The sequence below is a fragment of the Taudactylus pleione genome, unplaced genomic scaffold (genome assembly GCF_031769625.1).
Source record: "Taudactylus pleione unplaced genomic scaffold, aTauple2 ptg000253l, whole genome shotgun sequence".
Classification (NCBI taxonomy): domain Eukaryota; kingdom Metazoa; phylum Chordata; class Amphibia; order Anura; family Myobatrachidae; genus Taudactylus; species Taudactylus pleione.
In genome coordinates, this window is record NW_028284655.1 from 5,202,902 (window position 1) to 5,230,533 (window position 27,632).

Consider the following 27,632-nt stretch of genomic DNA (forward strand, 5'->3'; position numbering starts at 1 on the left):
TCTCATTGGCAGTTACTCTGTCTGAACTTGGCGTCCGGAATGTAGTGCATGACGCTGCATAGTAATTAATTTGGCGACACGCCCACAGAACGGATACTTGCACGTGTTCGAACACCCAGATGCACCCATGTAGCAGAGAAACGGCTGAGATGCATACCTCCCTGAATAGTACATACATGTGCTAAAAGGGCCCGTCAGCGTGCCAGGTAACGTGAGAATTTGCTAGCGCTGGGCAATTTTTTGGCGCCTTTTTTTTTTTTAAACTGCGTCTAAGTGGCAATGCAATGTGACTAGGACGCACTAGCAGACTGTGCTGATTAATTTATGTGACACTTGTGTATATATATGTGTGTGTGACTGAGGGCCTGATTTAGAGCCGGACGCTATTTGCGCTCGCTCGTTCAGAAAAAAGGGCTGGCTATTTAAATTGAGCGCTCGCTCTTTGCGGTCTGTTGACGCCTCTATGTCTGAGCGAGCGAACGAAACATGCGCTCGCTATTTTGTAAAGACGCCCCTTGGCCGCTCGCATCCTACGTCATCTCTGCTATTTATTAGATTAATCGAGTACTTCGAAAGGCGTATGAACTGCTCTCTATTCTTGTGGTAGCATTTTCCTACCGCAATCATGTGATCAGTTCAGGCTAAAAGACAACCAAGTGACGTGGTCGATGACGCTGCTTTGTTAATTATGCACACCCTTAAAACGCCCGTTTTGACCGTTTGGCACGCCTGCGTTCGGATCTCCACTCCCCGTTTTCAAGCACCTTCCCCTGTTACCACCCACAAACGCCTCAACCTGTCACTCAAATTAGCAGGCATTCTCTATTTTGCGAGCACATGATTTCCGACCGCACTGACTGGTTGGCGCATGCGCATTACAACCCATACGCATGCGCAGATGTGCGAACATCACTCGGAGCGAACGAGCGGCCGCTTACGAGCGGCTCTGAATCAGGCCCTGAGTCTCTGAATCTGTACAGGAAGTGCTACAATGTAGCGGCTGCAGCTTTTTTCATTCCAAGTTCCATTGTGCTTCATATACAGACTCAGGTGCACATAAATATACACGTGTCACATAGCAAATGAATCAGCGGTTTCTGCCAAAAAAAAGGAATGCCCAAAGCTAGCCGAGTAGCTCGGGACCTGGCGGCTCAGTCTCACCAGCCAAGTCACGCTGCGCACATCCACTAGCAGATATTAATGGACGACTGGACGATAACGACATCGTTTATCGTTGAGTCATCCATTAATCGTACATGAATCAGGCACTAAAATGTCAGAAACGACCAGCGATGAGCGCTCCTGCATCGGTCAGTGTACAATGAAGGATATCGTTATCGTTCAGTTTTTTCATTGTCGCCTAGTGGATGTGCCCCTTTAGTCAGGGCCATAGTGACAAGGGGTTATTTCTTAAACCTTTATGTGGTATTTAAAATGGTGAGAGACATCAGGCCTTATTCAATATAGAGGCTACAGTTTGGATGGTCACAGAATGTACACAGCGTTTGTGTGTCACATGGTTGTTACTGTGTATAGGTGACTGCCCATATGGGAGATTCATGCCGGGGGCCACAAGTTTTATCAGTTTTTTTATTTTGCATGTTTTAAAAGTTACTTTAATGCTCCTAATATTTATTATTGTTAATGAATCAGTGTCATTAATAAATCAAGGAGACATGTAGGCAAGACTGTCAGCCAGGGTTCAGATTATGTCAGCATATGAGGCAGCATAAGGGTGTGTAATGTATGTATAGCCGAGTATGAGCATTTATCTAGTGGAATAGCAGTATATATGGTGGCATGGAGCTTTTATGGTGGTCATGGGACTACTGTATGGTTGGCACAAGCATGTGTATGTTAGATGTTGGGCTGTATATGGTGAGCGTGAGGTTTTAACATGCAATTGGGCCTAACAGGGCAATGCTCTTGCTAAGAATTTGTGTTTCATTCCTAAGCAATAATCATGCATTGTGTATATATTTTATTTATTTTATTAACAGTTTCTTATATAGCGCATTACAATTGTAAACATTAATAGAACAAAACTGGGTAATAACAGACAGATATATAGGTAGGAAGGCCCTGCTCGCAGTGTACTAGCATTACAATCTATAGGTCACCAGCTTGGTAGATATTCCTATTGGAGCCTCTGGGAGTTAGTATGGCTAAAGCTTTTCCTGCACTCCTCAATTCACCCTCGTCTGCCAGTCTCAGCGGAGCCCAGCACTTGTACACTCACCAAAAAGGATCCCAATTATATCTATCAAATAGAGAACCTGATTCTGGCCTGGCTCTCCTAGGTGTTACTCCTGTGAATACATTTTCCTGATTAGAATGGCCACTCTGCTGAGAGGAAGCACATTCACATGCTGTGTTATCTTATTGCCTGCCTAGTGTACTAGCATTGTAAAGAAATTATGGCAAGAAATGACAAGTCCAGAAATAAATCCGCACTGTAAAATAATGTTGTTTAAGACTAACATCAATGCAGCTTGGAGATTTGCTCCCATTGTCAGTGACATTTCACATTCCCTTTGCAGTAGCCATTGTAATTACAGAGCCAGGAATTCCAGCAATGTGTATTGATCCCACATCAAAGTCCTTCTCCCATCCTAGAGGATTTAACCAGCAATAGTGATTTCCTCCCGGCATTCTTCTGAGCAGTAAATCATTGTAATATATGTAACTAGTGTCCTTTTTCCATGGAAAGTCACTTCTCTTTAAAATACTTGTAGTTTACAGTCTTACAAACTAATTTAAAGGGGATCCTGAGCAGCCACCACCCTGTGTAACTAGGAGCACATTACTGTATCCTGAGCAGCCACCACCACCCTGTGTAACTAAGAGCACGTTACTGTTTCCTGGGCAGCCACCATCCTGTGTAACTAGGAGCACATTACTGTATCCTGAGCAGCCACCACCCTGTGTAACTAGGAGCACATTACTGTATCCTGAGCACCCACCACCCTGTGTAACTAGGAGCACGTTACTGTATCCTGAGCACCCACCACCCTGTGTAACTAGGAGCACGTTACTGTATCCTGAGCAGCCATCATCCTGTGTAACTAGGAGCACGTTACTGTATCCTGAGCAGTCACCACCCTGTGTAACTAGGAGCACATTACTGTATCCTGAGCAGCCACCACCCTGTGTAACTAGGAGCACGTTACTGTATCCTGAGCAGTCACCACCCTGTGTAACTAGGAGCACGTTACTGTATCCTGAGCAGCCATCATCCTGTGTAACTAGGAGCACATTACTGTATCCTGAGCGGCCACCACCCTGTGTAACTAGGAGCACATTACTGTATCCTGAGCAGCCACCACCCTGTGTAACTAGGAGCACATTACTGTTTCCTGAGCTATGGGCCTCATTTAGAGTTGTACGCTAGGCCGATGTGTTTGCATTTGAGCGAAGGTCTGCGCATGCGTTTGTCGCACTCCGTATGTGTCAAGGTACATTACCGTAGTCTAGCGACTATTCACAATGTGATTAACTGAGGGTTTGTGGGAAGTAACAAGGATTGGCGTGACCATTTCGGTGGCGTTTCGCATCCTGCGTCTGCGAACCCCGTACGCAATAAACTTGACTGCGGCGTCTCAGAACACAGGGCCATACAGCACGGCCATAGGGTCAATCAGGAGGGTCCGAATATCAAATGATCTGCGACCGATGCTGCGTGATTGTACACAGATGCTTGGAACTGTGAAGCAATCCTCGGTGACTGCGACATTTCCATACTTTTGCACAGCCGTTGGGCACACAGAGGCAGCATTAGGGTACAGCTCTGAATCAGGCCCAGTATAAATAATTGTTAATAATAAGTTGAGCACCTAAAGAAGCTTTGCTGGTGTACAGATTTTGCAATCATTTACTTGTTATTGTGCACTGCTTTAGCTACCTGATGTCAATTTACTTGGTAACGCATTTCACGTTTTTGCAGACCACGCGTTTCCATATAACTCTTCAACTTCACAGTTATATGCTGTATGTGATCGTACATTCTAGTAAAATCTAGTGTTACTGCTAGAATACAAATGTAACCATCACTATAATGACTGTTCCCAAATATTACAATGTCTTTTTATGTTTTGTTTTGCCAACAAAGAGTAACGGCAGTTGAGTTTGTCTTTAATGGTTGTCAAACTGCAAACTTATGCTGGGTACACACTGGAGCGATGTCTGGTCGATATGCTGTTTCGTAACGACATATCGGCTACATCGCTCAGTGTGTATGCATGTTTGCGTGCTCCCGCAAGCTACGGTCGCCAGGTTTGATTAGCTGCACATCAAACCTAGCGATATCACTAGAGGCCAGTGCATTGTTAATGAATGACATGGCGGTGATCGTTAAACGTCGTTCATTAAAGTTGTCCAGTGTGGACGCACAATCACAATTGACGGGCATTCGTTCCGATGTCTGAACGTATGCCTGTCGCTCCAGTGTGTACCTAGCTTTAGATGAATTTGTAGAATCCAATGTACACTTCTTGGCTAGAAAGGAAAGCAAAGTTTTACAACTAATTTATTGGTTATCTCTTCTGGGTAACCAATTCTACAAACCAGCTGTACGGAATCTGCTCAAGTCCTCCAAAGAAGCCATTAATCTGTTAATTTAAATGTTAGTTGGGAAATTCAGATCTTGATTGGCGTTTCTTCAGTTCTTATCCTTTTGAAGATTTTGTTTTCTATTCATCTTTAGAACTGTGATCCCTGCAGAAGATTTTTCTAGTTCTTTAAGGTTTCTCTGAACTTTTGCACACACTGGCTTATTACCCTACCTTAATAACCTTTTCTTATGCAGGATGATCTTCTTAAGCTTTTTCACTTGTGATTGATCTTGACCTGTATTCCAGAGTAGATAGTAAATGTGAATAACAGAGATGTTTGAAGGGCTTACAACGTGTTGCTGTACTCCCATCCTCCCCTACAACTTCTAAGACTGGGTTGATGCAAATGGCTTGAAAAGATAGTTTAATCTCACAGGGTTTTGGAAGTAATAGAGGAAAAGTGATACAGTAGAGCAGGAGCCAGTGGACTGGGGCCATGGAGGATAACCAGAGAGCACCAAGTAGGGAATCCTAAACCAGATGCACCCTCAATTGCATGAAAGCTGTTACTATTATTAATTATATGTATTGTGTAATATAATGGTGCCATTCCTCACCCCCTACTTATTATTGCATAGCTTGTCTGTCATGTAATGTTCCTTAATAAGTGTTGTCACTTGAACTATACATTGTACCCCATAGCAGAACCTGTATAACTACCTGCATAAGCACAGTTGGGCCAACTTGTCTGTCCCAGCTTTTCTCAAGCAGAGGTTGTTTTCTGTATAGTCAGACTGTGGCTGTCACAAAAGGCCATAGATCCACTAAGTGTGCTAAATGAGTCCTGTTCTTCTCCTAGGAACAGCTGTAAAGTGCAGAGCTATGAAGGATCAAGTCTTGTGCTAGATGTCTGCACTCAGGTGAGCAAACCTAATGGCTCGCGGCCCTTTTGTCTTAGTTTGCAGGCTTTACAATCTGTGTTGCTCTATCAATGTCATTACCCCTCACGTCATCTCCCTTGCGGTTGGCAACCTCACGCTTTCTTGTCCCTCACACTTGCTGCCTTGTCATCATTTTCAGTCCACACATCCAATCCCTCTCCTAGTTCTGTTACTTCCTCCTTCATAATATTGACAGAATATGCCCCTTTCTCGCTCAGGCCTTAATTAAAACCCTGGTGCATGCCCTCATCATATCCTGCCTCGTCTATTGCACCCTCCTCTTCCTTCCCCTCACCTGCCTTTCCCAACTACAGCTTATCCTAAATACAGGGTTTCCCTTCCTCCCCTACCACTCCTCACCTGCTGCACCACTCTGCAAATCTCTTCTCTGGCTTCCTATTTCCTCCAGAATTCAATTGAAGCTACTCCACCTCACCTACAATGCCCTCACCAAGGTTTCTCCTCCAAACATATGTGACTTCATTACTAGATACTATAGCTCAACTTGTCTACTCTGCCTCTGACCTGCATCTCTCTTCTCTCCACTACCTTTCTCTCTTACCTACAAGACTTCTCCCGTTTTGTGCCTTACCTTTGGAACTTCCTGCCTTGCTCAGAGTCTTCCTCAAACTTCAATCTTTAAAGTACTCTCTTGAAACCCACTCCTTCATTTGCTGCTTACCCCACTCTCTCTTTGATCACCCCTTTTGTTTGCTCCTCCAGTCATGCTTACTAGTGTCTCTCTTAGCCCTACTTTCTCTGATTTCCCCATGTCTCTCTATATGTAAGCTCTCACAAGTAGAGACCTCCTGTGCCACACACTTTGTATACCACACATTTACTTGTGAAGTCTTTATCTGCTTTGTTGTGTGATTGCTATAATTTTCTGATTAACTTGTGCGGTTTTTTTTGTACTTGTTTTTGCTCGCCCATGTTTTCATCTTGTACTTATTTATTTACTCGTAGCCACATAATTTGTATGCTAACTGCGGCTCTGTGGAATTTGTGGCGTCTTACAGATAAACGGGGAAGATGATGATATGTGCAAGTTACTACTTGTACAATTCAGTTAAGACGCAGATTTTTCCCCATAAACCTATCCTCATTATACACCAAATAGTCCCGTTTAGGGCACCACGGACTTTACAACTAAGCTGCCCCATGCGTCTTGCCACAGACTTTATTTCACAAAATATGCTTTTTATTTGCAATGCTAATACGACAAAATTACAATGCACGGGTACCCTGGACACTGGCGAGATATCATAGTTTACAGTTCCTGTGACGCTAACCTGTGTAAAAAGGTTTTGTTAATCCTTGGTGGCCATGTTGTGCGGATACTTTTTATTCTGGTATGTGGTGTGTATCAGTCACAAGTCATGCATGCATCATTCTCATTGGCCAATCTCGTAGGTTTCCACTTCATTGGTTAGTATTGAAGCATGTGCTTCAATACTGCATGTTATCCTCACAAAGAGGATCACATAGGGTTGAGGTTACCAAAAGGTAAAAAAGGGCAGATTAGATGGGAAAAGTGGTTCTTATCTGCCGTCAAATTCTATGTTTCTATGTGTGTAAGTTAAACAATCTCCGCTTTCAGATTTGAACAGGTCGGTATTGTCCCTCTCACCAACATGTGTGTGAGGTATTCAGCCAGCAAGAGTGTGTCCTCTTGATGGTTGTTCTGCCCCAGCTTTGCACATCTAAATCTGTACACTCTTAGCCTAATTGGACAGTGATTTGGTACTAACTTTAGTTGTAACTGAGACAGTAGAGTCTTGCTGCCTTTTTCCCGCTAGTCTTCCTTTTACATCTAGGACAGGTAAAAAATTATAAATAAGAAAAAAACAATCACAAGGTTAACATACAGGTAGCTATCCGCTGCTTTGTGTGAGGTAAGATGTTGGATACACTTGGACTCCGCTATACAATCCGTTTTGCCTCCATTCTGTGCATTAAACATATTCTTATTGGAGTTACAGTATATATATAATTTGTGCATCGGTTGGCTATTCTAACTTCAAGCTTCGTTTTACTTTTGCCCACAGCAAGAGGATGCTTCTCCCAGCATAGAGAAGAGAGAAGGCCATGCTACAGATGAGGAGAAGCTGGCATCTGTACCAGCACCTAAACAGACTGGCACAGACATCAAGTGTCCGCAAGAGGAAGATCAGGAGTTTTTTGAGTGCCCCAATGACTCCACAATAGGTATTTACGAAGCTCTTATCCAGTAACTCTGTTTATAGTTTATGTATATATCATTACTTATAATAACCTGTCAACTGTTTGTTTACAGGCCTAGGAAAGCCGTCAGCCGTGGATAGCCCTGTTCCTGCCTCCCCTGTGAGTACATGCGTGTGAAGTGTTCTCATATTTCCAGGACTTTTGCAAACTGGATCCATCATCAAACAGCAGATGGCAGCAGAGATCTGTGTTTAGCTGTGCAATACATATACAGTCAGGTCTCCCTGGAAGAGTTGATAATTCATTTTTATGAACATCATCTTCTCCACATTTTGTGGAAGCAACCTCCTATGCCTTTTGCTGACAAGGTTCCCGGCTGCACTAAACACTCTTTCGGAGTACACACTGGAGGGGGGGCAACTCAGGTAAAATAGAGCCAGTTTGTACAGGGACCTCCAAATTGCTTCTCTTTCCTGCCAGTACAGGTACGGCCTGTCTGACATGCCTACTTGGATGCTGTCACCGATGTAATCCTTTAACAGACAGACGCACGCTTGTCGCTGCTGCTTTAAGGATGCAGGTGCGGCTACAGCCCACACATTTCACAAAGACAGAAAAAAAATAAGAATTTTTTTATTGTTTGTGGAGCGCACTTTGAGGGTTACACCACCCTTTAACAGACAGACGCACGCTTGTCGCTGCTGCTTTGAGGATGCAGGTGGAATCTAGATGGGATTTGGAACCGGGGACACACTACCTCCATCAATTGTCTAAATCCCACTGCACTAATGGCGGATACCGGACCCACGTCTAACACCAACATAGCAGTCAAGGCCTCAGTTATACGTTTTGCTTCAGGATGACTGCTGTCGTACTTCATCCTCATCGCTAGGGACTGTTGGAGGGTCAATTGTTTAGTAAAAGTGGTGGTGTTCCTACTTCCTCTCTGGGATGATGAACAACTCCCAGCAGCAGCAACAGCACTAGGAGGAAGTGGTTCTTGATCTTTCCCTATTTTATTTTTATCAGAGAAAGTTTGGTCCTCCATTTATGTTATTTTGATATATACGTGCGGCTAAAGCGCACACAAACACAGAAAATATTTTTTTATTTTTGCTGGAGAGTAGTGCACTTTGTGGGTTACACCACCCTTTAAGAAATGAGCCAGCCGGCTCTTTACTTATGACACAAGCGCACGCTTGGCACTACTTTTGTTGATGCACGTGCGGCTACTGCGCACACAATTCACAAACACAGAAAAAATATTTTTTTTTGGTTTGCAGTGTACTTTGGGGGTTACAGCACCCTTTAACGGTCAAGCCAGCCGGCCCTTTACTTATGACACAGGCGCACGCTTGGCACTACTTTGTTGATGCACGTGCGGCTACTGCGCACACAATTCACAAACAGAGAAAAAATATTATTTTTTTAGCACTTGGGGGGAGCACCCCTGATGGACAGAGCACCCCCTGGACAACACTACAGCACCCCTTTAGGACTGGGACACTGCACAGGACTTTGGAGTGGACACAGCCCCTATGGAGAACTGACTGCACAACACAGTCCACCCAGCCCCTATGGACTTTGAAGTAGTGGACACAGCCCCTATTAACAACAGCAGCACAGCACAACACAGCCAGCCCCTATGGACTTTGAAGTAGTGGACAACAGCAGCACAGCACAACACAACACAACACTACTCTGCACTACACTACACTACACAGCCCAGCCAGCCCTAACTCCCACCCTCCCTCTTCACTGTCCACAGCCGAGTGAGAAAATGGCGCCGACGCGGGTACCTTATTTAGGATCCAAAACCTGCGAGACCCGGAAGGCGGGATGATGACGTTTTGCCTCGATTCCAGATCCGAGTCAGGCGGGAAAAGTCGAGCCTGACTCGGATCGGATCGGGGGGGCTCGTGGGGGTTCGGATTTCAGAAATCCGAACCCGCTCACCCCTAATATATATATAAATAATTGTTTTCTTTGATGCTGTTTTGAGGGGAACCTTTGGTGTTTGTGAAAAATTTTATTTGTTTTTATAGGTTGTTTGATGAGCAGATCATACACATTTTAGTTTGTGCCACTAGATTTATATAAGGAATATGGAGGAGAAATGGGATTGGCACATTTTGCACACAAGCAGGTATCATTGGCTGCTGACATTTAGGTGCAAAAATGCCCTGACACAGCAGCCAATCAGCAATTCGCTTTCATCTCGCTAGTACACTTTCAACAATAAAAGCTAGCGTTTGGTTGGTATGATTTGGTGTAAATTTGATACCTAGATACAGTAAGTGAATTGTAGTGAATGTACCATTTTCCCACACTCCGGTAATAATATAAATGCACACAGTGTAACAGAACTGCCCATCAGTTAGCCTGGGGTTTTTACCATACTTGTCAGGTCCTTTTTATACACAAACTGCATCTGCTTACTGTGGTGTCATCAGACAACTGTGATACTGTGTAGTTGGTTACTGATGGTGTTGAGCTGTTACAGAGATTCACCCGTATACATGAGACCATATACAAATACTCAGTGGGAATGTGATTGTTCTCTCCCATCCAATATCGGTTGTGTGTACAGGAAGGAAAGTTATGGAAGGATAATTTGTTTATAAGTGCTGGACATCTTGTGGGCCAGACAACCAATGTGCCTAATAAGTGACTACTGCCATCTATTGAAGTTATTGGCTGACCATCTTCATTGATCCCTAAAAGATCCTTCTGGCTACTATACCTGTCTCCTGATTCAATGTCACAACAAAAAAAACTACACTGCGAGATGTTTGGAATTCTGACATCTCTTTGGGGAATAGTTTGGTAAATTCAGACAAAGGCTTCTGTAATGGTGCATACACACTGGGCGATATTACTGAGCGATTGCACGATTACGACATCGTAATCTGCAATCGTGCACTTTTATGTCAGAAACGACCAACGATGCGCGCTCCCGCTGGTTGTTTCCGACATTGTCCATCGCCTGAACATGCAGCACAATCTGCCGATAACGACAGATTGGCATGTTCAGGAATGATGGTCTGTGCCTGCACTTAATGACTGATCGGTCAGTTCAGACACTACAGGTGATCAGGAACGACTGTAGGATTATCATGTGGTAATTGTACTGTCTTTCCTGATCGCCCAGGGTGTACGCACCATAAGGCTTCGTTGCCATATAGTTCCTATTGTAATACACACTGTGGGTTTTTATAGAAGCACTGTCAAATAGTGATGTTCAGTGTTAGCCCAAACTAGTGTCCCATTTATTCTTCTCCGGAGCTGGGGAAATTAGCACCTACCGAAATCTGTACAAAGTTTCCCAATGCCAGAGACAGTGTCTTGTGGCTGACAAATTTAGTGCTTACCAGGGGCGGGGTGCACTAACCTCAGAAATGCGGTCACACCTCCGAAATAGCCGTTTTCGGGGCTGTGACCACATATCTCATATGCTTTTATGCAGTGAAGATGGCGTTGCCCAATAGAATCCCATGGGCTTCTATTTACAAAGCCACACTGGGAGGGATCCAATCCCAGCGCCCCCCGTTGCATGCACAGGACGCCAGAGGGACTTCTGTGTCATAGACCTGGAAGTCTTTCATTTGCAAAGGACATCTCTTACCGGGAGAGTTGTCCTTTGTGATTTTCTTCAGGCATACCGGTGTAACTAACACAGGCATGCATGCAAAGAGTGGCTGGATGCATCGGATCCTGAATGTGATGCATCCCCCCCCAGGCCTTGCTATGGGTCATGGACCACACAGAACTTGTAAGACACCTTTTATTTTATTTCCTCCACTGTGTGATTGTGCCTTAGATAATGTTATTCAGAGATTAGCTGGCACATTTTAGCCTGACAAACACATGAGCAGCTCCTGAGCAGTGGCCCGTCCTTAAAATGTATTTTCTGAGGTACAGAACACCTTCTCCTTCCCTCCCTAGTTCAGTGTGGTCTGTACAGAAGGATGACAGTGTGCCCTGACTTACAGTACGTGTGACCTGGGTATTGTGCAATAACCAGAACGGGGAATTATTAGTCGCATAACAATGGAGAGTTTGCCTTGTCTGAGGGACAATATTGTACTAAAAGTACCAGGAACTAAACTCTCCTTGACGTGCTGGATGTGATTTCCACACAGGTGTAATTGCACAGTCCTGGGGATAGACACTTTGTCAGACTGTATATATACTGATAGTTTCTTAGGATGGCAGATTATGGCAGATTAGGAGATTATGGCAGTGTAGCTGGGATGCATTTAAAAAGGATGATCCCTTCAAGGTCACTAGGAGACTGTACTTATCCCAGTGTCTGGGTGATACTGCCATGCAGCGTATTCTGGGGCTGGGAATTCTAGGTGTATAGTAATAACAATAATAATCACTGTTCTTTTATGGTATAGATCACATTCATAACAGCGTCTGTCTGTCTATCTAATTCTATTTTTCTGTTTAGATGCCTTTTTGGTTTTGTCTCTTAAATTCCAATGTAATGTCACCAAACAGAGGTCTCCTATCAATCAGTGAATGTAATCGCAGGGTGTCACAGATGGTGTGCGGTCAGGAAGCTGGCGGTCGAAATGCAGACCGACGACTTCCCGACTGTCAAATCCCGGCATGGGACTAATGATAGGTGTCGAAATCCTGATGCCCGGCATACTGAACGAAGGTAAGCCGGGCATTGGGAGCGGACAGCCGCATAGGTGGAAAGAGGGTTAGGTTTAGGGGCTCCCGGGGGGACTTAGAGTTAGGCTAAGGGGAGGGGGGGGGGGTTAGGCACTAGGGTGGGGAGGTTAGGGTTAGGCACCCTCCGGGAGAGTTAGGCTAGAGGAAGGGAGGGTTAGGGATAGTTACAGTACTTACCCTGTCGAGATCTTCAGTCTTCTGCCTTCCGGTGTCGGTATTACATCCGCCAGGCTTAGGCGCAGCGGTATGTCATACCGATTCCGTCACAGACGTTGCAGAGTTACATGCTGGTCCGTATTTGCACACGTATATAGTTTGCTTTGGCACTGCGCGTGTTCCAGAGGGATGGGCACACAATTACGGGAGATTGAGTCCTACGCAACTTATTGGCATCTCCACTTGCGCTGAATGGGGCATAAATGATTGGTAATAACCTGCGTGCGAGCGCCCTAAGTTTAGTGAGGGCGTGTAGACGGAGATGCAGGCTGGGCAAAGCTGTGTGTAAGCAGGGAACGGTCTGCATTCTGGTGACTCTCCCGTACCAAGGTTAGGGCTGGTACACGTGTAAGCTGATAGGGATGACCGCTATGAACACAAGTGTATGGAGGGGGTGGTGCGGTCATAGGCATTCGTACAACTCAGGCATATGGATAAATATCTGCAGTTATCCCCGTTCTTGAATACAGGTGGCTAGCTTTCAGCTCTGCATCGACCCTCCTGTGTTGTGTGTAATAGAGGAAGAATATACAATATGGTGCTCAAAATACTGTGATTTAAACAGTTACTAAGTGGGAACTTACTGACCGCATATCAAAAAGTCCATTACACAGACAGGCCCACCGATCCACTATGCTTTACATTTCCCAGAGTCCTTTGGTACAGAAGTTGTGAAAGTGAACAGAACATGCAGAGTTTGTGTTTCTATGTTACTAAACGTTCATAGCAGTCTAGGACATAGTACCACTACTTGGGACACACTTAGCCATAGTCCTCGGTATATTGGGTGCAGTCGTGATGATGATAATGGGGAGTGAACTAGGGATTTTCTGTCTCTGCAGAGAAGCTCACAGAGCATGGGGGCTGGGAGTCCGAGTTCCCAGGACGCCATCTATCTGTATGAACAAGCCGCAGTGCTCACTCTCATCAGAGAGGAGGTAACTCCCACCCCAGACACTGGCCTGTCATGTAACGCTCATCCATACTCTCCACAGTAGCTTCATTGCTCTCCTCTTCATTAGAGATGGAACCTTATTAGTGTTACAGCATCCTGTCAGCTTTCTTACGCTCCATTCTGCCATAAGCAAGCGTTCCTCATGGCTGCATCATTACTGCTCTAATGTGTGTGACCTCCCTCTGAGCCGGCATCTTCTGTTCTTACATCCAGACATTCTGCGTTCTCCAATGTTTGTAATTGCTTTTTAGCTGTGTTCCGCTCATCCACAGCAAGGTGCAGTACAGATGGAGTAGCCTTTGTGCCCTTGATAGGCGCTGTCAGGTGCCATGCAAACTGCTCGTCACACATGCCAGTTTTGCTCACTCACTCTGCCTTAATATAAATGAGTTACCGTAACAATTGAACAGTTTTGTGACTATATAGTAATTATTCTGGTCTCCTAAGGTATAGATCACAAGCAGGAGCATACCCAGGGACTACAAGGCCCTGTAGCAAAGTTTTGAAGAACCCCTATTTCACCAACCCCTGACACCCAGAAAACAAAGGCTCAATATGGCTGCGCGTCCAGAAGCACCAGAGAATGTTGGGAGCTAACTCTGTAGCGCGCTCCCAGCAGGTGATGCGCCCTAGTGATTGGCACCATTGTGTTTATTAGCCCACTGAGCGTATACTGTTTTCCTGCACATAGCTCCAAGTTTCCTGGCAGATGAGCATTGGTTAGAGGCATCATTAGCAGAGAGCATCCATCAGGGATTCAGCCATTAGCAGGAAAACTGTATCGAACCATTAGCGTTGGGGGCCTGTAATTCACTGAGGGGCCTGGCAACAGCCACATGTGCTGCCATTGCTAATCTTAAACCCCTGATCGCAAGCGTAATCTATTACTTCATGTGTAAGTGGTATACTTTAATTTACGTTTGGTGGTTATTTTTCTGAACACGTAAATGAGCAGTATTGTATTAATTATTTATTTACAACATAAATCTGACCTTTGAAAAGGGCACTTTTCCCATTTTCCAGGGACAATCCTTTCCCCGCTGTAAACCATTAGCATACTTGTTTTCCATAGTCAGACTTCTGATACAGAGGAATGAACAGTATAAGCGGGAAGGTCTGGTTACCTGCTTTTCTCATTTGTAAGCTACAAGAAAGTATCTGGCGGATGTATGACCTCAGCAAACGTCACGTCATATGGATGTGCCGGTTTTCATTTAGAAATGATTGGAGCCTTCACCTCAAAGTCTTGCATCATTGTAATACAGCAAGCTAAGCTGCCTTGTTCACAAAAGTAGCAGATACACATTATCCAGTTCTCCAGGTGGGAGCTTTCCAGTTCTGGTGCAATCTTAACTTTTTAGTTAAAAGTAACATTTTCTTGATGACAATTATAAAATCCATAGTTATCCCGCATAATTCAGTAAAGATGATTTTAGGTTGGATTATCTGAGAGCCGCTGAGCGTCCCCTTCAGAATTCGAGATTGTTCTTTTCAACTGTCCCATGGATCTTTCTCATCATTCTGGGGCTGGTGCACAGTGTTTATGTAGAGATGGGCATAAATTACTCCCAAAATCTTTCTGCATAAATTATATTTAGTGTGAAGCCATGCACATTTCTAGATGCATCGGCAACATATATACCCAGTTTATGAGAAGTCATTATCAACAGCGTGAGTATTTCCACCTACCCTGTAGCAGGTTTAAAAGCTGTGCAGGCGTATATGCGCATAATGGAATTGCTGTACTGCACGAACACACAATTAACTGAACCTACATTAGAACAGGACCACCATGAAATCAGCTGGGCCCCGTCTGTGCTTCAGTGGGGGTGTGGCTATTTGGGGACATGGCCACACCCAGCCCAGCCTGCTCTGCACAGATATGCATGTGTGCTCTGCTGCAAGGGGAGGGGTTGTTGCTGTACCTCCCCCCTGATAGGCTGGGTCATCTGGTAATCTGGCCCCACCCCCCTCTGCTCCTCTGCATGAGAACCACCTGTTATGCCTCTCTAGTAGGGTTTGACACGTGAACAATGCTTGCGGGTTTGCAGCTGCACACGTTTGCTTTCTGAGCATGTGCAGAGTAAAATCATGCAAGACCAGCGTAGTGCTCACCCTGCATCAGCCCCTCTATTTTGGCTATAGAATTTCCCATGTTCCTGTGTCAGAAATTGTCCTGAAGCCTCTTTATTCCTCCTCTCATTATTGTTCCACCCCAGAGCAGTAGCGTAACACAAAGATCGTATTGGCGTAACATTGCACCTGTTCTACACTGCAACTTCATTCATGTCATATATACTCATGTATTTGTCACTGGACACACAGGATATTATTATACCATTGTGTGTTTAGTTAGTGGCATTATTACATTTACCTGTGTTGCTTAATGTCACTCTTTTTTTAGTTTTCAGTGTAAATTTAGGGCATATGTTTTATTACTTGCTGAGTTATTCTCATTACTTGTACATCTGCTCTTGGTGAACCATACTCCAGAGTGTTTCCACCTTGTGCCTATTGTAACACCATGGTTGCTGTAGGGTCAGTACTGTATATTTGTACAATATGATAATAATATGCCTATCTCTGTATTTGTGCCAATAGATAATTATGAAGGAGATTGAAGCAAAGGACTGGCAAACCCAGTATGAGAAAAGTCACTCAGAAGTGCTAGAGATGAGGTAACTAACATAATATGTAGTATTCTATAATAATATAATAGTTTAATATACAGTTCACGGTGATATATGTATACATTCCAGTAAATCATTGGTTCTCAAGTACCACCGACAGGTCATGTTTTTTTGGATTTCTTTAAGCATGCACAGGTGAGATAATCTGCTGCTGGGTCAGTTAATATCCCACCTGCTCCCACAGACAGAAATCCTCAGGACATGTCCCGTTGGTGGTACCTGCAGGTTGAGGTTGAGAAACAATGCAGTAAATTCTGTATAAACAGGTAGTTCTCATGTCATTGCTCATTAGAAAAACAATTTTACAAAGGATTTCTCTGCCTGCAGCATGGTGCCTTTATATGGTCACAGTACCTAATAATAACGTATTTATGGTCTCCGTGAGTTATAATCTCCTCATAATTTATAGTAGGGGGATAAGTTATAGCACTATTTATAGGCCAGTACACACAGCACTCATTTCTGCATAATAGAAATTAGAATCTATACACTATGTAATATGATATATATATATATATATATATATATATTATAGTGTGTATGTCTGTGGTGGCTTAAATTATATACAGGTTGACACTCCCATATCCAAATATTCCGAAATGTGGAATAATTTTGGCATCACTGAGATAATGAAACCTTTGATTTTTGATGGTTCAATGTACACAAACTTTGTCTAAGGCACAAATTATTAAAACAATATTGTATAAAATTACCTACAAGCTGTGTGTATAAGGTGTATATGAAACATAAATGAATTTAATTTCTGTACACAAACTTTGCTTGAGCCACAAAATTATTGAATATATTGTATTAAATTACCTGCATTCTGTGTATATAAGGTGTATATAATACATAAATGCATTCTGTGTGTATATTGGGGTCCCATTCCCAAGATATTTCATTATGGTATGCACATATTCCAAAATACGGAATATTCCGTTATCCAAAATCAAGCATTTTGGATATCGGAGACTCAACCTGTATTAATATTCATTTGTGTTGCAGGAAAATTGTTGCTGAATATGAGAAAACGATTGCACAGATGATTGGTGAGATATTATATGTAACATAGTCTGTCCGAGTTCTACCTTTCCTCTATAATGTCAGCTCACTGGCCTTCCAGTGCCTACAGTGTTAATGGTTATCTGGATCCTGCCGTAAGCTACCCTCACACCACAGTCTTTTACAGACCTATAACTTGTAGATTATACCTGATGTCCTGCAATATCCCCATATGGAGTATTATGAATTGTGTATTTGGATGGATTTGTTTGTGAATAATCTTTACAAAGATTTTTGTACAATTTGATCAAAAACAAATTGTATATCTATATTGTAAAGGATGGGTACCTTCAAACAAGAATATATGATAAAACATAACAAGGCTGTAGTTTAGCCACCGTGAGCCAGAAAATGAATGAATCATCAAACAATTACATACAGATCTTCTTGTTAATTGGTGTTTAGAAAGTACCTGGATTGGGGTTTGCATAACGATCAGTAGATGGCATGCCACAGAGCTGTATCTGGAGAGACGTCTTTGTATCCTGCATTGGTGGCTCATTGTAATGTCTGTAATCTTCTTTTGTACAATTATTTTGAGTAGAGGATGAGCAGAGGAGTAAGATGGCTTCTCAGAAGGGTCTACAGCAGGTCACCATGGAGAAGGAGCAAGCCATTGCTGACCTGAACTCGGTGGAGAGGTCCCTGTCTGACCTCTTTAGAAGATATGAGAACCTGAAAGGTGTCCTAGAGGGCTTTAAGAAGGTACGGCTTTCCTTTTTGTAGGTGATGGTTTAAATATGGCATATTGACATAGCTTGATGTATAACCATGGTGGTCTCTTCTCTTTACCTCTATAGAATGAAGAGGCTCTAAAGAAATGTGCGCAAGATTACTTAGCTCGAGTGAAACAAGAGGAGCAGAGGTACCAGGCCTTGAAAATCCACGCAGAGGAAAAGCTAAACAAGTGAGTAGAATAATCAGCTCCCCACTCATCATATAGAGACTGGTTCCATTGTTGTCATAGTGAATGTCTGTGTCCCCCCCATTGCTTCATTGAATCTTTTCCCAGCTATAAACCCGCCCTAAACACCACCAATCTAAATCCTATTGGGAGGCATACACTACCTCCAAGTGTTCCGCAGCGTAGAACCTCAGTGAGCCAGAAGGTACATGGGACACATGTAAATAGTGATTAGGTGCCCTACGAGTGCTATTTAAAGTGGGGGGCCCAAATGCAGAAATGGGACCTTTTTCCAATGAGAGAAAAAAGAGGGGTGAAAGGAGAGCTAGTGTGTGACCATGCCAGGCTTGCAGAGGTGAACAGATGGCCACAGCGTATATTCCTAAGGTGATAGTCTTGCAAAATACAGTTGACAATTACTACAGCAGAGTTTGCCATACTCTGTCTTCAAGGCACCCTAACGGTCCAGGTTTGAAGGATATACATGGTATAGCACAGATCGTTAAATCAAATTGACTGAGATACTTATTAAGTCACCTGTGCCCAAGCCTTAAAGCCTGGACCATTAGGGTGCCATGAGGACTGAGTTTGGGAACCTCTGTACTAGAGAGTTCTAGTTTCCTCTATACAATACACTGAGTACTTTAGTGACCTCTGTACAATACAGTGAGAATCATGTTTAACGTTCTAATGCCGACATTTGACATTCTGATGTCCATAATGTGAACATTGATATATTAACTACAGTGTGTGCGTATTTGTCCTCATACACTAGGACACACCACAAGACTGTGCTGATTGATTTGTTATGTGACACTTGTATATCTGTGTGTGACTGAGTCTATATATGAAGCACAGCAGAACTTGGCATGGAAAACAGTGGTGGCTGCTGCATAGTAGCACTTCTTATACAGATCCAGACTCCGTCCCACACAGATGTACATTTGTCACATATCAAATTAGTCAGGGCAGTTGTGGTGCGTTGTGACTGAGACACATTTTCGGGTGAAAAAGACGCAAATAAAGTGTGTGTGTGTGTGTGTGTGTGTGTGTGTGTGTCATTACACTCTGAAGAATGTGTTTCCCTCTGTACATCGGACTTCCTGATAGTAACCAAGGGAGATCTCAGCCTCTGACATGCCTGCTAACCGAGAACAGTAACTTGTACTAGGCTGCTGTATGTGCTGGTGTGATGCAGCTAATACATTGTGTGAAGGTATTTTACATATCTGACCATCTAATTTACTATTTATTCCTCTAGAGCTAATGAAGAAATTGCCCAGGTGCGAACCAAGGCCAAGGCCGAGAGTGCGGCTCTCACTGCAGGACTCCGGAAGGAGCAGATGAAAGTGGAGTCCCTGGAGAGAGCACTGCAGCAGAAGGTGGTTACACTGGATAAGTCAGGAGACCTGTAGCGCTCCTGCTGTAGTGGCACTACAAGTCCCAGTATGCCTTTGGCTTGTAGTGCTTCATGAGACTAATAGTTTATAACCACAGAGATTTGTTCTATGTATTATGCTTTGGAGAGAGAGAAAGTGGACAGCGATAAAGTACCAACCAATCAGCTACTAACTGCCATTTTTCAAAAACAACTTGTGAAGTGGCCATTAGAAGCTGATTGGTTGGTACTTTATCTCTCTCCAAGGCTTAGTACATAGACCCTTAGATTGCCTAAGCATCTGCAATTAACACATCATTTCTTACGAGATCAGATGCACTGTGGTCTGCATGGGGATAAAAGCGACAGAACTGTAATTAGAAGGACACTACGCTTGCTACTTTATTTGTTCCTACATCCATTTTAAATGGACTTAAAAGCCTATTTTAGTTAATTTAAAACAATGAAATGTAATAATACACTAGTATCCAATTTACAGGCCTTTGCTCTTCTACAAAACTGTGGCAAAAACCACAGTATTCTCGTATACACAGATTTAGTACTCTACACAGATTTAGTACTCATTTATGTGTGGTGTTATTTGAGTATTAGCAGTTACTTCTATATTGCACACATATTCCGCAGAGCTTTACAGATGTTTCTGGAGTGTAGGAGGACACTGCAGTCCCTGGAGGAAACCCACGCAAGTACTGGGATAACGTACAAACTCCACACAGTTCCTTTGTCAGGAATTTAACTCACGACTGAGGGCTGAGAGTCAGTAATGCTAATCACTATACCAGACGTGCTGCCTAAAATATACAAAGGTCTTCCTGAAGCGACTAACACATTGCTACTGAAAGACAAAAACACATGTTAACAGAATTTAGCTGTACATGGATTATCTGACAACCATTTGCTTGTGTAAGTTTCAACTTTGGCTACAGTGGTAACACTTAGTAAAATCCAATTAAATTCCGTGGTACATAGGGGGAGATTTATCAAACCTTCTACAAACGATTAGTGGAAGGGCGTTTCCCATAGCAACCAATGAGCTTATAGCTATCATTGATCTAGTACATTCTATAAAATGATCGCTATCAACTGGTTGGTTGCTGTGAGCAACACCTCCAACTGTCCTCTTTAGAAGGTTTACTAAATCTCTGAGTACACTATTCTGCATGGGAGGCTTGGAGAACACCCTCCTAAAAGTACACTAGCAAGGGAGAACAAAGTGCAAGGTTTTGCTTATGCTTCTGGCCGCCCATGTGTGCGAGACCTTCACTTTCACTGCATACCGAACGAAGGTAAGCCAGGCGCGGACAGCCACGCGGGGGGAGGGTTAGGTTTTAGGCCTCCGGGGTTTGGGTTAGGCTAGTGGAAGGGAGGGTTAGGGTTAGGCACCCCCACGGGAGACTTCGGTTTAGGCTACGGGGAAGGGGGGGGTTAGGTTTAGGCACTTAGAGAGGGCGTTAGGGTTAGGCACTGGGGGGGAGGTTAGGGTTAGGCACTGGGGGGAGGTTAGGGTTAGGCACCCCTAAGGGAGGGTTAGGGGGTAGAATTAGGTTAGCGATACTTACCTTTTGGACGATCGGGATTTTCACCCTTGCCGGGCTGCCACTGTTGGGATTTGAACTGCTGGCCATGCGGCCGGCAGTAATACCTACTACACCCATTATCCCTCTTACCTGTTTTATAAGGAAGCCTTCATGGCTGGAAGCCATAATCTCCGACCACCCAATCACCTCTGCTCTTGCTGGGTAAGAGGCTGCTGTGGTGGATGGAGGGGATTGTAGTGCTGTCCAGTGTGTGGAAGACCCAGCACATAGAGCCGTATTCAATTTGAGCGCACCCGCGATACTTTTCCGCCTCCCAGACTTTTCGACTATATCACGTGTTTTGTAGGCAGAAAAGTATCGCGCGCGTATCCCCATATTCAATTTGAAAGTACGTGAAACCGGGACCGGGCGAAACTTAAACGAGCGGAAAGTACTGTCAGATTTGGGGAAATCAGCCTGACACCCCCCAAAAGATGCTCTGACATGGGGGTTAGCTATGCTACCCCCCGATTTGGCTTGCTTGAAGGTATTTGGTGTTTTTAAATGGGCTCAATAGCTCCTAAATAGCGGTTTTGTATTAGTGGCGAAGAATAGTTTTCTGGAGGTTTTTTGGCAGAAAATAACTTATCCCAGCAAATTTGGGGTACTTGAAAATGGGGGTCAGCATATTTTATAGTTGAGTTAAAACAATTTTTTTACACAGTTTACCTTGGGGGACTGTCTGAAGACTGCACGGGGGTTCCCGCAACGTTGCACCCCAAATCTGCACTTTTTTCCGCCTGCTATTCATAGGCGAAACTCTTCCGCCTATTACATTGCATTGACTTTCCTCCTAGGCGGAAAGTCTTTCAAATTGAATACGGCGATACTTTTCCGCCTGGCGAAATGATGTCATCGGCGAATCTTTTCCACGGATTCTGACTTTTCGCCTCAAATTGAATACGGGCCCCTAACGTCAGGGGCTGAGTCCCATTTCTGACAGCAGGATGTGTAAGGGTCTGTGTGTCATTGCTCCCTAGGGTCTGTGGGCCTGATTCAGAGCCGGACGCTATTTGCGCTCGCTCGTTTAGAAAAAGGGGCCGGCTATTTAAATTGAGCTCTCGCTCTTTGCAGTCTGTTGACGCCTCTATGTCTGAGCGAGCGAACGAAATATGCGCTCGCTATTTTGTAAAGACGCCCCCTGGCCGCTCGCATCCTACGTCATCTCCGCTATTTATTTGATTAATCGAGTACATCGAAAGGCGTCTGAACTGCTCGCAGTGCTTGTGGTTGGATTTTCCTACCACAATCATGCGACCAGTTCAGGCTAAGAAACAACCAAGTGACGTGGTCGATGACGCTGCTTTGTTAATTATGCACACCCTTAAAACGCTCGTTTTGACCATTTGGCACGCCTGCGTTCGGATCTCCACTCCCCGTTTTCAAGCACCTTCCCCTGTTACCACCCACAAACGCCTCATCCTGTCACTCAAATTAGCAGGCATTCGCTATTTTGCGAGCACACAATTTCCGACCGCAATGACTGGTTCGCGCATACGTATTACAACCCATACGCATGCGCAGTTGTGCAAACATCGCTCGGAGCGAATGAGCGGCCGCTTACGAGCGGCTCTGAATCAGGCCCTGTGTCCTGAAAGGGGAGATCAGTGAGAATAATGTGAGAGATAAAAACTAAACTTCACCATCTACAGATATTTATTCCAACAATTAAACAAAATAAGATGCAATATTGTATTTATTCAAAGTAAAAACGTACAATCTTTAATGGAGTTTGTTAAACCAAAATAGATGTTATAAACTATTTTATTTTAAACATTTATAAATGGGTTCTTACATTGTGGATCTCCTGATATGTTATTTCACACATTTGTGAAGAATTTTTAGTGTATATTTGTCATGTGAGACAACACTGAAGCTCATCTGATGAGTCCATTCCGCACATGGGGCCTCAGTTACAGGTAGTGACAAGACCAGCATTGGCGCTGTACAGCGCTGCGGAAACTAACGCTTTAATAAATGAAAGATTATATAACCACGTTGCACTGCTGAGGGGCAAATGTAAAATGTGTGAACAGATTCTGGGTTTAGAGGAGACGTCTCCCAGCTCACCTGTAAATTACAGTGTTAAATAGAGCTGCCCAGTATTTGTGTGCAACATGCAAAAGCAGCCAGTGTTTTCCCTGTATGCAAACACAGGATAGATCGCATGTATCAAAGCTCGGGTTGTCCAGGTGCAGATTTGCATCCTATAAATGAACTTGCTCCTAACTCTATATAAGACCTATTGTGCTCAAGGCTGAAGAAGCTTTTTATACTCCTCTCATCTTTACTTACAGTAGCTGAATATTTTTTTTTTTTTGCAGAACCAGGAGATAGAAGAACTGACCAAGATTTGTGATGAGCTGATTGCCAAAATGGGAAGGAGTGACTGAGCGATGGTCCTCACACCACCCCGGAATGACCATCCCTGTCTGCCCGCTCGCTCTCATTCGGTAGCAATCCGCATGAGCCCTGCGACTTTTAAAAGACCAAGAAAACTTCACCCTCCGAGTGGTGTACCTGATACATGTCTGCTTCCATTTGTAGAGTGCACCGTGCATATGGTTTCTTTAGTCATGTGCTAACATGAATGGGCCCTTCCTATTTTAGATTTGTGTCTCCTAAATGACGTTTGCTATGGGCAGTAGGGTACATGAAAGCGATCCTTTATCACCCATGAGCATGGTCATGTGACGCCTCTACATACCTATAGATGAATACACACTCCAGAAATATAACAGCTCCTGTTGGTATTGTGATCTCTGTATGATAACCTATATAGCAACACTGCCCCTATAGCGCTGAGCCTGCAGACTCCTGTTCCCAGCAGTTACTCTGATGAAAGGATAATTGAAGAACAGGATTTTCTAAGCCTCTTAAACAATAGAACTGCAGTAAAATGTGTTACTGATAAACGGCTTTTACTGTGCAGCAAATCCTATTTACATTGCTAACTGGAACTTGGAAGCGGGGAGGATATTAGCTGGAAAGTACCTGGGAAAGTTCATATTTATACAACTGCAAGCAGATCTAAAGGTGCTCTTGTTACGGTCAGGTGTCTTCACTAGTGTTTGACTCTACATAGTTCAGTCACCAAGGGATACATAACCACATTCATCGCTATATACTTTTCATCCTACCTGATGCAAACCTGCATCATCCTAGGATCTCATAAGAGGATTGGTCAGGATTTAACTGTGCCTATAATGATACAATATTGGCTGGTCCAATAGATGGCTTATATAGTTGTCTGAGAGTGCTGCTGAGTGGCTATTTTTTCAATGACACATTAAGCATCAAACTTTGCACTCGCATTCTAAACACATTTTTAAATGTAATTGCCAGTAATATTTATAAAGGGATGGTGCAAACTCAGCCAGCCCCTCTCTTCCTCCTTAGTAGTGGGTGCCATCTGGCTATACCCCACCTTTGCTAGTCATCAGATGCCAGCCTGCCATACCAGACAACAGGGAGAGGAGAATGTAGTTAGGCACTATACAAATGACACAAACAGGGCTGTACATTGTATGCAGAAGCTGATTGGATTGGCTGCTGCTGTCCAACCAGCTTCCACATACAGGACATACCCACAAAGGAGTGAGATTGATGTCCCACAACTGAGAAAATATTGATTTGAAAATGGCAGCCAAGCCTTTATAGCGTAGACAATACTGTGTAGTCATATACATTTTTAATTTAGCATATCCTTATAGCATGTTAGGGACCCCTGCCAAAAAAACAAATAAAAAAAAAAAAGATACCAACTAATGAATAGATTTGTAATGACCTTAAAGAGTAACAGAGACCATCTAGGGATATACATACTCTGCTGCTATCATTGATTGCAAAAATAAATATATATATATATATTAAAGGATATATTTTTCCATATATGTGGAAGCCAAATAGCCTTTGCCTTTTGCGAATCCCAGTCATAGCTTGTTATGAGATAATAAAATCTGGCTTTCTAAACCTATATATATATAACAGCAGTATATTTTATATACAGCAAATCTTTTTTTTTTTTATATGTCCAGGTAAATATTTGATTATTCTCGCACAGACAAGACAAAATGTTAACTAATATATGAAGACATATATATATTTTTCCTTGTTTGATGTGTATGTATAAATGGCGTTTCAAACTTGTCTGGGACTGGGTTTTTTTATGTGGTTTGATATTTAAAAATATATGTACTTCTGAAAACATTCAGTTTAATTACACACAAGATTAGTCATGGTACATGAATTTTAATTGGCTCTTGATAACAGTGAAAGCCCACCATCGTTCAGGGGGGCAACAGTCGCCATGTTGACATTCAAAATCACAATATTAACAGTTTTGATGTTGACATGTAAAATGCAAAATGTAAAATGCAAACTTTCTGCAAAATGATGATTTTAGGGGTCTGCTGTGGGAGGGGAGACACTAGTTGGAGGGTTAGGCTGCTGGAGAGTGAGTGCTAGGAAATAGGTCAGGGGTTCCCAACCATGGTCCTCAAGGCACACTAACAGTCCATGTTTTAAGGATAGCCATACCTGAGCACCGGTGTCCTGATTAGTACCTCAGTTATTTTGATTTAACCATCTGTGCTCAAGCATGGATAGCACTAAAGCCTGGGCTGTCAGTGTGCCTTGAGGACCGAGGTTGGGAAACACTGCATTAGGTGGAAGGTAAGGCTACAGGAGGAAAGGGTTAGGCTGTGGGAACGTAGGCACTAGGTGGAGGGTTAGGCTGCGGGAAGGACAGGTTGGTAGGCACTAGGTGGAGGGTTAGGCTGCAGAAGGGGAGGCACTAGGTGGAGGGTTAGGCTGTAGGACAAGAGGCACTAGGGGGAGGGTTAGTCTGTGGAAGGGAAGAGTTAGCCTGTGGGAGGGGAGGCATTAGGAAGAGAGGCTACGGGAGGGGAGGCACTAGGTGGAGGGTTAGGCTACAAGACGGCAGGGTTAAGCACTAGGTGGAGGGTTAGGCTGTGGGAGGGAAGGCACTAGGGGGAGAGTTAGGCTTTGGGAGGGGAGACACTAGGAAGAGTGTTTGGCTACGGTAGGGGAGGCTCGAGGTGGAGGGTTAGGCAGCGGGAGGGGAGTGCTGGCATACTGCTGTTTTGACAACATTGTAGAGCCAGGGCAAAGCAATGCACTGGGGCCACTACCTAACCATTCATGGGAATAAATATAAAGGTTTCAGTTTATTAACCATTTACATATTTATTGGTACTTTATTCTTCAGGTTCCACAGGGATACCATGGGGATATTATGGTTGGAGAGATCCAGGCACCAAACAGTTAAAGCTTCATCTCCCAGGATGCCTTGGGTCCTCCATATATACCCTGCCCCTAGCCATAGGCCTTCAGTTGTTCGTTAGGTGCGGAAGGATCAAGACACACCTTTGTTACGGGACTGCTCAGGCAGTCCTAAGCTTTTATTTTATGTTATATTTTATTTTTTTGGGTTGGCAGTACTAAGCGTCTGAATACTGCTACTCCGTCTACCTCCGCCAGGCTGCAACACCAGTAACTGGTCTGGTGATTTTGGCGTGTCATGGCTGAGCTTGCTAGAAGCAAGTCTGCAACCGGACACAAGGGGATGTCAGGTAGGGCTGTTCCTCGCTTATGGGGAGTCGCGTGTGGCAGTCCTTGCTTCTGGTTTATAGAGACGCCCAGAAGCCGCTGCAGTCAGGGCCCGGGATTGTCCAAGTCCTCACTAAACCACCGGGGCCCTTTTGCCTGACACCGGGGATCGGTAGCAGACTCTTCTACTGCCATGAGGCCAGCGTACCCGGCTGGTTAACGCAGCTTAGGGGAGGTAGGCGCTCCCCCAGCAGCTCTGACCCGCAGTCCACTATTTTTTTTCTCCATCCTTTGGGATGGAGGTTTTTCTTTGAGTACTTCACATTCATTTGAGATTTTGTGAAGGCTGTCACATAGCATTACATTTATTACCTTTATGAACATGTCTAAAGATAAAGGTTCCATGTAAATCATGTATGGCCTATGTGTCCTCTCAGGACGTAAAGGATGGTTTGTGTATTGTCTGTTATAAAAAGCCACCTCACCAGTCCAGTTTACCTGTCTCTGGACAAAAGCCATCTTGGGTATACTCTTTGTCCCAGGTAATGAAGCAATTTGTGGATTGTATGACTGCTTCCACACTGCCTCTTTGGATGGGGTGGCCACAGCATGCTATGTTTGCACCTCCTATGCATCCTTCCTGGAAAGATGTTATGGTCATTCTAGTCAGAGTATGGCACCATCTAATGTTGAAAGCAGACCGGTAGTTAGTAAGGTGCCTAAGCGCAAGTTATCTTTTTATCAGTCTGCTCAACATATGGATTCAGGTGCATCACCAGAGGAATCAGACGATGTGCAGGGTTCTTCTCCAGGGTCTATCTCGGGGGAGGAGGACCATTTGTCCACAGTGGATGTTCCTTCTTTGGTGAGGGCGGTTAAATCAATCCTAGACATTCA

The 27,632-nt window shown here is 43.9% G+C and overlaps 1 protein-coding gene across 2 annotated transcripts in view; it reads left to right on the forward strand.

Moving 5' to 3' along the window:
* TACC1 (transforming acidic coiled-coil containing protein 1) overlaps positions 1 to 25,296 on the forward strand; it is a 49,017-nt gene extending 23,721 nt beyond the window's left edge. Inside the window, exons 4-13 of one of the 2 annotated variants that reach the window (XM_088480389.1) lie at positions 5,410 to 5,470; positions 7,540 to 7,699; positions 7,788 to 7,834; positions 13,420 to 13,515; positions 16,134 to 16,210; positions 17,228 to 17,271; positions 17,829 to 17,989; positions 18,085 to 18,191; positions 19,450 to 19,570; positions 23,489 to 25,296. In XM_088480389.1, the coding sequence (XP_088336515.1) occupies positions 5,410 to 5,470; positions 7,540 to 7,699; positions 7,788 to 7,834; positions 13,420 to 13,515; positions 16,134 to 16,210; positions 17,228 to 17,271; positions 17,829 to 17,989; positions 18,085 to 18,191; positions 19,450 to 19,570; positions 23,489 to 23,557 (943 nt within the window). In that variant the 3' untranslated portion in view covers positions 23,558 to 25,296. The remainder of the gene's footprint in view (positions 1 to 5,409; positions 5,471 to 7,539; positions 7,700 to 7,787; positions 7,835 to 13,419; positions 13,516 to 16,133; positions 16,211 to 17,227; positions 17,272 to 17,828; positions 17,990 to 18,084; positions 18,192 to 19,449; positions 19,571 to 23,488) is intronic. The other variant, XM_088480390.1, reaches the window with a different exon arrangement.
* Positions 25,297 to 27,632: the final 2,336 nt, after the last annotated feature.